General features: G+C 36.0%; 1 protein-coding gene across 2 annotated transcripts; it reads right to left on the reverse strand.

Annotated features, from left to right (window-relative positions):
• Positions 1 to 239: 239 nt before the first annotated feature.
• On the reverse strand, positions 240 to 11,301 carry LOC111320736 (trafficking protein particle complex subunit 14). Of its 2 annotated transcripts, XM_088729195.1 has the most exons (11): positions 10,919 to 11,059; positions 10,362 to 10,431; positions 9,546 to 9,777; positions 8,924 to 9,010; positions 6,836 to 6,965; positions 5,494 to 5,632; positions 4,379 to 4,464; positions 3,676 to 3,753; positions 3,140 to 3,292; positions 2,361 to 2,430; positions 240 to 1,730 (listed from the first exon to the last, which is right to left on the reverse strand). In XM_088729195.1, the coding sequence occupies exons 3-11, from the start codon at positions 9,691 to 9,693 to the stop codon at positions 1,584 to 1,586; spliced, it is 1,038 nt and encodes a 345-aa protein (XP_088585321.1). In that variant the 5' UTR covers positions 9,694 to 9,777; positions 10,362 to 10,431; positions 10,919 to 11,059; the 3' UTR covers positions 240 to 1,583. The 2 variants fall into 2 exon arrangements, with proteins under 2 accessions (XP_088585321.1, XP_088585320.1); XM_088729194.1 differs by lacking the exon at positions 10,362 to 10,431 and having other exon boundaries at positions 10,919 to 11,301.
• Positions 11,302 to 11,554: the final 253 nt, after the last annotated feature.

Genomic DNA, 11,554 nt, shown 5'->3' on the forward strand with positions numbered 1-11,554 from the left:
ACATGTGAAATTAAAAATTAATGCTGAAATTTCGCACTAAAATTAAGGAGTAATTTGTCTCTATGGTATTAGTTTAACAATCAAGAGCTTCTTAAATTGGTGATCATTTCCTTTATTCTCCTGACCTTAATGTGTGATTCAGGGGTGATATGGTAAGGAGATATTAGATGTTAGTCACTCTTAGAGGTTAAAAAGTTAAGTATAAACTTTATACTTATCTTTAAGATACATGTAAACTCTTATGTAATACAGAATACAGAACTTTATTTTACGTTACACTCCACTTAGCTAAAAGCTACTTTACAGGAAGCCTACAAATAAACATATAACATTGCAAAACAAAAGAAAGATAAAATTTAGCTAACACTCTAAAAATTTTAAAAATATCTAAGCAATCCAATTATTTATGGATCAGTACATGTGTAATTATAAATGGAAATTACAATTTTAAAAAACTACATAACTGTAATGTAAGGTAAGGTGCCTGACAGTGTTACAAAGATTTATTTCCCAGTCTTTTTAGGTTCTCCATTTGGACTTTTAAAAATATGCCTAATATTCATACAGCGATAGTGTTTCCTACTGATTGTTACAATAATTGCAAATATTTATAAATAAGCGACTTTCTCTTTGTGACATCACAGTTGGTGTGGAGTAAATTTTATTTTTGACAGGATATCCACTCCCTTATCATTAAATGCAGTTTTCCCAAATTTGCCACCGACCCAGTGAGGTAATTATTAATACTAAAAAAAACCTTAACAGGTTTTTGATCTTATCTTTCATTTCTTTTTTCCATTACTTGATTATTTCCCTGAAATGAGTTATTTGGTAGCATGCATTTGTTGTATAGTCAACAAAACCATTCAAAAAGTGTGGATTGTTTCCTACATGATAACTTTAAACAGCCAAATTATTATGGATTATTTTCAAACTTAGTATAGCATACTAAAGTCCATTATATATTTAACCCTGATTCTCCCCTAGATGTTACTGAAATATGTCATTCTATAATTTAAGAAGGCATTTGCTTGTAGACAGAAATAAATATGTTTTACACTCTTATGGATATGCAAAATGAGTGTCCACTTAGAAGCAAAAATGAAAAGACCCCTTCAAAATTTAGAAGTACTAGCCATTGGTTTTGGTAGCTAAGTAAAAGAGTAGGTACATAAAGTGACAAGTTTTAGTTTGAAGAAGGGATCAGTGCCATTGCTTGGAGAACTGAGCAGCAAACTTGCAAGGAGTGCCACCCATTGGGACTTGCCAGAAAAATGCTAAGGAATAACTCTTGTTTTGCATGCTTTCTAAACCATTGCATACCCTGCTATGTTTCTGTACTATGCAAACAGAGGCCTTTCACATCATGCTAAGACTTAATGAATGAATGTATCAAGCTAATGAGATTATACAGTACATCTATATGTTTTGATAGAGAAAGCAAATTCAGCTTACAGATCTTGTTGATGACAAGTAGCATTCAAATTATCTCCATATCTCTCTCAATTATATAATAATTATTAGTTAATAAATATTCAACTAGCACATGCTCCTGTTAATTGTGGCAGAGAATAAATCTGCATCTAAATTATTCCTGTTACAAAAATTTGACAAGAATGTGACACTGTTGTAAATTCTGATGAAGAAGTATTCTGTCTTTCAGATCTTCTTCTCAGGAAATCTTCTTGATCTGATTCACCATGCCAGTTGCACTTCATAAATTTACCAACCTTAAGGAGAAAGAGTACAAATTACTTAAAATAAATCATGTATCTCACAGAGAAAGTTTGGTGATAGTGGTGGTGGTAGGAATGGTGTTGTTATATTTAATATTCATTGATTTATGTGCAATTTTTTCACACTGTCACCTGAGTGTTTCAAGCAATTTATAAAATTTGTCTTTGGCACCAGGGTATTTTCATGCTTATGACACCGTCAAAAAATCCTCTGTGCACAGTGTGATTACCAGTATTTTAACAGGATTCATGCCCTTTTTCTGAAACAAATTTCGAGGACTTTTCCAGGAGAGGTTTTTCCAGGACTCAGATTGATTCTTCCAGGACTCCAAATTCACCTTTAACTCTTTCATTCCCAAGATTTTAAAATCAATTCTCCATATGGTCTCCTTACATTTCTTTTGAGGTGAATTCAGAAAACTTAATTGCTCGATTTAAGCAGATTTCCAGGACTTTCCAGTCCTGGAAAATCTAAAAATAAAATTCTAGGACTTTTGAGGTTCTCCATAATTATGACCTGTATGAACTCTAGAGCAAGTAAGGGAGAAATAGTACTAATGCACCACATACACAAATAAGTGCCACTATTAAAGATTGCCTGGACATTCTCTTGTAAATTCATACCTCATGCAATCCCTCTTGAACTGCTAAGAATTCCACATTGACTGTTAATGACGACCCAGGTGGACAACACCTTTGGATGAAAATACCATGAACATCAAGGGAAATGCCAACAAAAGTGTGGTGAGGGCAACCTGAAAGACTACTCTTACTTAACATACATGTCGTCAGGGCAAATGTCTTTTGGAAGAAGAAATTGAACCACTGCCCAGTTAGCCCAATGGATAGTGCACTGGACTGTTGTGCAGGAAGTTGAGGGTTCAAGCCCCGGCCAGACCAACACTCAAGGTCTTAAAATAATTGAGAAGAATTTGCTACCTTTCTATAACATTAAGAAATGGGTAGATATTCTAGTCTTCTCGGATAGGGACGAATAAATGGAGGTCCCGTCTCCTGCAGGGTTGGGGGTAGGAGATGTTAATTTCCCACGTACGAGATTACTGTGTGATGGATGTCCTCCTCTGGGGTGGGATGGGTGGGTTTACTGGGCCCGCAGTAATTGGTGCAAGCAGTTGCGGTGTCCCTGCTGGTTGGCGAGGCTAAATAAACTAAACTAAAATTAAGGAGAGTACTGCTGTAACTGCAGCTGTGAGCAGGAGAATCAGCTGAAGAAGAATGAAAGGAACACCTCAAATTCTAGGGGGGGAGGGTGACATCACTGCAGAGAGAATTTAAACAGAATGGGAAGAAGGATTTCACAAGTGGCACAAGGGAAGATTTCTCTGTTACTATCACAAGTCTGAAATAGCTATTGAGCCACATGAGAAAACTGCAATTCTTACCCTATTTTAACTTTTGGTTGTAGGCATACCAATGAATGCACTATGGGAGTATTTCCAAGTGTTTTCAGTGAGGCATTGTTAACTGGACTCCAAACAAGAGAAACATTTCCATCGTCTCTTTCTGTGTTTGTAACTGTGTACTTCACCTGAAACCTACAAAGTTAAATAAAAATAGGTTGTAAATAGCTATTACCTGTACATTAACAAGTAAAAATTGTAATTTGTTTTGAACATTAGTATAATTTCAGAGCTGAGCAGAGTTTCTAGCAATCTGATTGGTCGAGCGGTTCCTTATATGATGCTCTATAAACCGCTCCACGTGGCTCATATAAAATGTTAAAATAAAATGTTAATAAATGTTACTAAAATGTTATGATTCTAGAAATTTCTCTGTTGTTCAGCTCTGAAATTATACTAAAACAATTATTCGCCTCAGGTTTCGGTGAATATTGTCGCATAATCACTTTGTCTCAGGGATTATTCAATGATATTCACCTCGCCTTCGGTGAATAATTGTTAAGTATCAAACAATTTACCTTTTTCCTTTCCCCACACTTGATTGGCAACTTGCACGAACACTTACAGAAGATCTCCTCACAATGAAAACTGGGAGACTGGTGAAAAAAAAGTATAAACAAGAATGAAATAAAAAAGGGGTTTTAAACAAATGCATATACCACACTTACATGTAGTATCCTTGTAACTGTCTAAAGAAGCAAACTGTAATAATTAAAGTGTCTAACTACCTTTCACAAATCATTCATTAGGTTAAAGAACTACCAGCACGTCCCAAAATGTAGGCAAAGGCAGTAGAGCAATTTTATACTCAAGGGGAGGGAGAAGAGGGGGGCTTGTCATTCTTCAAGTTAGACACATACCCCTCCTAAAATTTCCTGAGTTATCTTTTGCATAGTTTGGCAGCACACTATTGAACTCTTAACAGTGTAGAGTGAGTCTAACTGATTTGTGACGATCATATGCCATCATTGAAAGGAAAATCTTACAACATTTTACTTCACCAATGTGTGAAAAGATCCTGGAAAGGAATATTTTGTCATGCAAATATATGTGATAATTTCAATAATTTGTGAAATTAAATGTGGCTTGAGAGAAGGAAAGTGAATTGAAAATGGCAATCTTAACAAAATTTGGGCTACTTTGTTCAAGATGTACAAACTGATATGTGTTGAACACCAAGAGATCAGGATATGGGCACTGGGTATAGCTGAATGTAACTACCTGTAAGTAGTGTTTATTGTTTGGAAGCTGTCCTTTAACGTCTCAACATCCCATGATAATGAACCCTTAAGTGCCACTTCCAATTGCTGAAAAAAAATAACACAACGCTGTTGATGTTCAGATTCGAACATATTAATTAATGATCACTCCTGACCAATGATTGCTGGTACTATGATGTTTTTTAAAAACTTGTTAAAAGTTTAAAGTACATATTAAGCAAATGATGATAGATATCAAGGCTGTGCTTTAAGGAAAATTGAATGGAGCCCAGTGCTCTGAAACTGTGAAATCCAGGGTGCCCAGCATATACTTTGTATGAAGAAAACTAAAATTCCTGAGTCGCCCAAGAGCACTGCTTGACCACAGCCTTGGATATTATTGTTGTGTGAATAGTCTATAATCCAACCTACATGATTCTATCTGGTATGAAGGATCTCAATTCTTTCAATCCTAAGATCTGAAAGCTAGATCTCTCTAATGAGGGCCATAGATATCTTTAATGGCTGTTAATGAGAATTTGGTACTGACATTAAATCAAAACAATATCCCCTGTATGATAATTCTCCTAATTCTCATTATTCTAAAAATTATTGTAAAGAGAAAAATGAAATGAATTGCAGCCAAACTTAATGGTTGTAACAACTTAGCTTCACAAAGCTACTGTACAGAGCAATTTTTGGATTTTAGCTTGCACTTTAACAGGGCTCGACACTCTTCAACTTGCTAGCCAAGTGGCAAGTGACAACTTAGATGTTATTACAATTTCAGTTTGTTTAATAGCCAAACTGGCTAGTGGAAACCCAAAACCACTAGTCAAAACTGAATTTCTTCTTGTCTGTGGCTGGTTGGATACCACTGTTGTCCAGCCCTGCCTTAATACAAACTCCCATGAGTGACCAAGACAGAATTTCTCCTATCAAATGAATACAATATCAAGCAGAAAAGTGATGAAAACAAAGAAAAACATAAATTATAGATTATCGATTGATCACGAGAACATGACGAGAATGGTAGAAAGACAGTAAGGAGAATTTCTCATGAGATCTGAGAAGAAAAAGGTTAACATTATTTAATTTTATCTGTGTGCCATGCCTGGGATGGTGAATGACAATTACCTTGTTCAAAGCCATCTGATTTTCATGATAGATGATTCTGAAGAGAAATGCATAGTGTTCCCAAGGTCTGAGAAGAACTGGGAAAGTACTTGGTTTGTTGCCACTTGTGGGGACTGGGAAAACATCTAGACAAGAAAACCTGCAATAGTGAGTGAAAAATATATAAAACAGCTGACTGTGAGCTTGCATGTATGAGTGTTTCATCCTTAAAAAGCAATGTGGTCAAACTTTAAAAGTATTTTTACTTTAAAATCATGGTTATCTGATAATAATGAACTGTTCTGATATATAATTATGTCAGACCTGTTGGAATTATTTTTGTAATCAAAAATTCATATTATCATAGTGTGGACTGTTACTAGACTAAGTATGATATTAATGACAGAGGCGTTCTGAGATATACAAGTCATGTAGGTCTCTCTAAATTTAATTCACAATTTGCCATATTTTAATGCAATAATTTCAAAAAATCAAATGTTGCTCTGCAACAAGTATGCAACTCTGAATGTGTGCATCATAGACTGTATATTCAGGGTAGTCAAGTACAAAAAAGTAGGCTGCACTAGAGGTAGTAGGTCCCCCCCTGCAGGCAATGGTTCTGGGAGCCACAAGCATTTGGAATAAAAAATTGAAGTCTGTTTTACGAGCCTAGTGGCCCATTAGGCTGGTGCTTAACTCCGGTTTCTGTAGCATGAAGTGACTAGGAGTATATCTACTCCCCCCTGGATGGGATGCTAGTCAATCGCAGGGTTACCCCCAGCAATAAATTGCTGGTACCCATTTATACACCTGGGTGGAGAGAAGCACTGTGAGAGTAAAGTGTCTTGCCTAAGAACACAACACAATGTACCGGCCAGGGCTCGAACCCGGACCACTCGATCAGGAGTTGAGTGCACCAACCATGAGGCCATCGCGCCTCCACGAAGCATTTGGAATAGCCAAGGTTTTTTTGAGAGAAGACTGAAATGCACCAGTTGCCTGTGAATGCTCCAATGAGAACTGAATACTGAGACCTTTCTATCATCAGGCTTTCTTTACTGCAATTCCAAGAATTGCAACTAACCTGTAAATGACAGGTCTCTCATATTACTACCTTTCTATAATCAAGAAATGGATAGATATTCTAGTATTCTCGGATAAGGACGAATAAACCGTAGGCCCGGTCTCCTGCAGGGTTAGGGGTAGGAGATATTAATTTCCCATGCACGAGATTACTGTGTGGTGGATGTCCTCCCCTGGGTGAGATGGGTGGGAATTAGCCCTGAAAAGCCCCTATGGGGAGTGGTCAATTAACCTATGTATGTATGTATGTATGTACATCATTGACCAAAAAGGATCATACCTTGGCTTGAAATCCTGTTTTGAACCATTGCAATGATGGATTATTTTCTTCCCATTTTCTAGACCCACATCATAACTAGTCCTCACACCAACGTGATTAAGGGTGACTGTTTTGCCCAAAATATTAATAACTGAAGGAAATAAACCAAAGAACAAGAGCTTGTAAGAGAGCAGAGCTCAGAGGCATCTGGGTCCAGTTGTTCAAAGGACGATTAGCACTAACCCAAAGTTAAATTTTAATCCAGGTTTCCTTATTTCTCTATTCAAGAACCTTTTTGGGATAATTTTCCCTATTCTTTTGAGAGCATCCGATCATTAAATTGTAGACGAAAATAGTTAAACTGAACTTTCTTTTACAGCTTTCAGATCTGAAATTAAATTTCACACTAACCCTGGGTTATCTTAACCCAGCTTTGAACAACCCAGCCATGAGCAACAAAGATCAATATCTGATAAGAACAAAAGATTACTTCAAGCATTTTAAATTCGAGACTACCTCCGCCTCAACAACGCAGCATAGAAATGCAGATTTTGTATATAATTGAAGATTATTTATGAACATTTTGGTGATATTTTACCCATTCAGTAATGATTTTATCTCGTAAAAAATAAATTTAATGTATAATTTGTAATGCACTAGTTACTAATCTTGTCAATATTTTGACAGTTTATTTACATTAGGATTTATGTTTTTAATTATAAATACATGACCTTACAAGCTTGTAGCTTTAAATTTTTATCGTGTTTAAATAAAGGTCATCCATCCATCCATCCATCCAGAGGGAAAGTTTCCATTTATCAAGCTCTCTACAGTTATAATTATCTATATATATAAGGGGACAAATGGTGACCTAATAGCTACAATGGCTTGTATCATGAGTTCACACCATCTGTGGAGGCCTCTCGTTGCAAAACAATTCCCTTCTCTTTATCCAAAAGTTCAAATAATTATATTGCTGGAGAAACCTTAAGAAATGCTGGCAAGAGGGAAGGGTGATTTACAAAGGGCTAGCAATCTGTTCAAAGGGTCCATACCAAAACTCTACATCCAGTTGCTCAAAAAGGTGAATTAACAGAGTAGGGTTCATCTGCTATCTGACAAGGCCTGGTTGTTCAAAGGATGGATAATGTTATCCAAAGAATAAATGGTTATCTAGTATGTGTCAACAAAACCCACCGCAACACCACTGGATAGACATTTATCTGGTAGATGGTGTTATCAACTCTTCAAAAAACTAGGGCCACAAAAGTATTTGTAAAACAACAAACTACTCTAACCACTGGATATATATCTTATTAGATGTTTTGTTGTGTAGTATTGCTGAGTATTTTTACGAGTTGTGCCGTATTTTGATGAGCCTGAAGGGCAAGTCAAAATACAAATAACAAGTAAAAATACTCAGAGATACTACACAACAAAACATCTGATAAGTTATTTATTATCCAACATGCCAAACTGAAATATCCGCGAATTTCGGGGATACTTATTTATGGGGAGTGAGTGACAGAAGTATGTGAAGCGGAACGGAATTGGTGCATTGTATTCTTGCTGTTTCTATTTTCTTCAATAAATGAAGAAATTTCCAGGTTGTCTAGCTGTCTTTCTTCATTCTATTCATCTAATAAACTTGGATGTATATTTGCCAGTCATTCTGACTCTTTGTCGTTGGAAATATGATTCAAATTGTCCGCCATTTCTTTTTTCGTAACTATAATTCAATTCGCTTGCGCGATGCGAGAAAACCTGTTTAACCGGTACTCTAGAGTACAAATATCGCATGGTATTTGTAAATATCACATGATATTTGTACTCTTCTATGGCATTATTTGTACTCTACAAAGTGTAGTTGCATAATAAAGTGAGTTATCTGCATGACAGAATTACTAACAGTAGTTAACTATCATGTCATGCTACTGGATATTAGCTTTGGCAGCTATGTACACCATTCACTGTTACATGCAATCTTAGCATTATCATCATTAAATAATTTCAATATTCTTTCCATTATAAACCTCCCTCCTATTCAGGCTCATGCCAAAGAGTTTATTCCAGTTTCATTTTGATTAAGGCAAGATGGGTACTTGTTACCTTCAATGCAAAGGAAATGCTTTCCTGCCACTTGAAAATGTTTGCAGCGAAGATTTGGAGGTGTAATGACAGGAAGGGTAGCATTAACTGCAAATGAGAGCACAATTTTACAAATCAGATTGACTTAAATGTTAAATTTATACACCAATGAAAAGAGGAAGTGTTTCCATCATAACTGACCAAGACATAATTTCTCCTTACAATATCAAAACAATATCAAGCAGACAAGTTGTGAGAATAAAGAAAACTTAAGGGATAACTAAGTGATCCAGTAACAAATTCTCCAAACTAACATCACAAGAATTGTATGACAGACAGTAAGGAGAATCACTATTGAGATCATGGGAGTGAAAGGGTTATGGGATCAATACCCACTCAATGCTCACTCTCGTTGAGCTTGTGAATTTTTTTACTAGTACCTAAGAATTTCAGAATACACCGAATCGAAATATGGCATCCAATTTTAACTGCCATTGTTCTGGACTTACTAGCCTCTCACGCATGTGATAATCCTTTTGTGTTTTCCACATGAAGACAAGGCTAGTAAGTCCAGAACAATGGTAATTCAAATTGGACGCCATATTTCAATTCGGTGTATTTAAGCCATGTATTCACATTTTACCTATACATCGCCATGCATTCTTTGATTCTTCTATTAAGTCATCAGGATCATGATCCACCAAGTATTGCCTAAAATCAATGTTGGTACTCTTTTCTGTCTCATGAAAGACATTTAATTCTGGTGTCCAGACATTGACTGACAGACGCATTCTTCTTGTCAAAGCTGCTAACGAGTCCAGTGTAACATCCAAGGGATAAATGATGTCACCACGATGTGTGATTTTTGGTTCTATCTGTTGGTAAGAGAATGAAGGAACATACTTTAAACTCTTAGGTGACAAGCAACTATTTTCTCTTTAAAGTATCACTATTGGATCAGACAATAAGGTAATGGGAATACAAAAAATTACTAGCAATTACAGAAGCTCTTGACTGTGAAACGAATTCTCCTTGACAGAACCAAAGGAAATATATGGAGATTTGTATTGAAAACACAAAAAAAAAAATTATCCAAACGTTAATAATAATGTTTATTTCTTATATTGCGCAGTCTAACATGCAATAGAAGATATGATCGAATGCACATTACGACATTAAAAATCTTACGGCAATGAGGCTAATCCTAATAATGATAGTAATAATAATAATTTACAATTTTCCGGAAAAACAATAAAGGTAAAATATGAATTAATAAAAGAACTAATAGAAAGCTAAATTAAAAAGATGTGTCTTTCGTAAAACTTTAAAAGTATCCAACGATTGACACTGATATCCAACGATTGACAACGTTAGGGTGTAAAAGGTTAAATTTTGGCCAATTCATTAATTCTTGTGCATGCAACTTGCTCTCACAGTGGATGTGCACACATACAAGCACCTGCTAACTGTTGGAAGAGCTTTTGATATGGTGTTATCACCAAATAAACTTGACCAAAGCCCTTGCGTTCCTTGAAAGAACAAATGAAGTTGGCAGAAATTAACAGGAATACTTTATTTAAAACACTAGTTAAAAAATAATTTCTAAATACTGCTTCATTCTTCAACATTTGAAAACGTGCATTTCAGTTTGAATATAAAAGAGCCATAATATCGGTCATTAAAGTCAGTTTGTCTGCAGAGAGAATTAGAATGATAGGAGATTCTGCTCGCCGTGCAGGGCTGTTTGAGCCCTTAGCACGTGCACTCACTCGCCAAACCCAGAAGAATGAATGAACGGTATAGTATATAGAGAGTGCGTTGCTTATATATCCCAGTTCTCACGTAGATATAAAAATACCGGTTAACTATTGGACTTAATTGGAAAGATAATGTTAATTAAGGATTTCAATTTTACATAAATTTGCGCTCCCGCTGGCATGGGTTACATAATTAACCCAATCAATTTGTATTCGATTCCGGAAGATGGTTCTGGAATTATAATTCTAAATAATAAACCTTCTTCCTGAAATCGGCGTCTTTTCCTTCCACTTTTGACGAACTAACGGGCCAACAGGTAATAAATCCGCCTGCATGTGCATCATCTTTTCTGGTCATCACATCAATGCTGCTTACACTAACAGATGTACACAAACGTAACAGGCGTTTCTGCCACGCTTCAAACGTTGCATCTTCTCGATTTTTCCCTCGGAATTGGGCGATAAGAAAAAAGCATAAACGCTCTCCGACGTAGCATGAATTCCTCGAGCCGTGTTCTACATCTGCTACCGGGTCAGTGGTCAAAACTTTGGGCAGGAAGATGTAAAAGTTAGTGTCAAGTTCTTTGTTCGCCATGAAATCTGGTCGCCATGTTTTCTATTACCGCATCATTGGTCATATAAGACAACAATTCTGTCTTCCTGAGTCTCCCGCTCAACTAAAAGTCTTACCCAGTCCCTTCACATTTTTCATTTGGGAGAGCTTAGAGGTATCCAAACCAACATCCGTTTCGATTCAGTTTTTCTTGTTGAATACTGTTCCACCGAATTTGAGACTTCCTCATTCAAGAAAATGAGTGACCGAATATTTTATATGAGTGCGCTATTCACCAAGTGAAAAAAAAAGTTAAAATCAAATGACCAAATTCATTTATCA

This window comes from Stylophora pistillata, chromosome 7, assembly GCF_964205215.1.
Source record: "Stylophora pistillata chromosome 7, jaStyPist1.2, whole genome shotgun sequence".
Taxonomy (NCBI): domain Eukaryota; kingdom Metazoa; phylum Cnidaria; class Anthozoa; order Scleractinia; family Pocilloporidae; genus Stylophora; species Stylophora pistillata.

What these genes read in the sequence shown, in the direction of transcription:
- LOC111320736 (XM_088729194.1), bottom strand. Translation starts at nt 11,254, where the DNA reads ATGGCGAACAAAGAACTTGACACTAACTTTTACATCTTCCTGCCCAAA. An exon ending in AAACAGGATTTCAAGCCAAG is followed by an intron (nt 5,633 to 6,835) that starts GTATGATCCTTT and finishes TCACTATTGCAG; the next exon opens with GTTTTCTTGTCTAGATGTTT. An exon ending in ACAATAAACACTACTTACAG is followed by an intron (nt 3,754 to 4,378) that starts GTAGTTACATTC and finishes TTTTTTCACCAG; the next exon opens with TCTCCCAGTTTTCATTGTGA.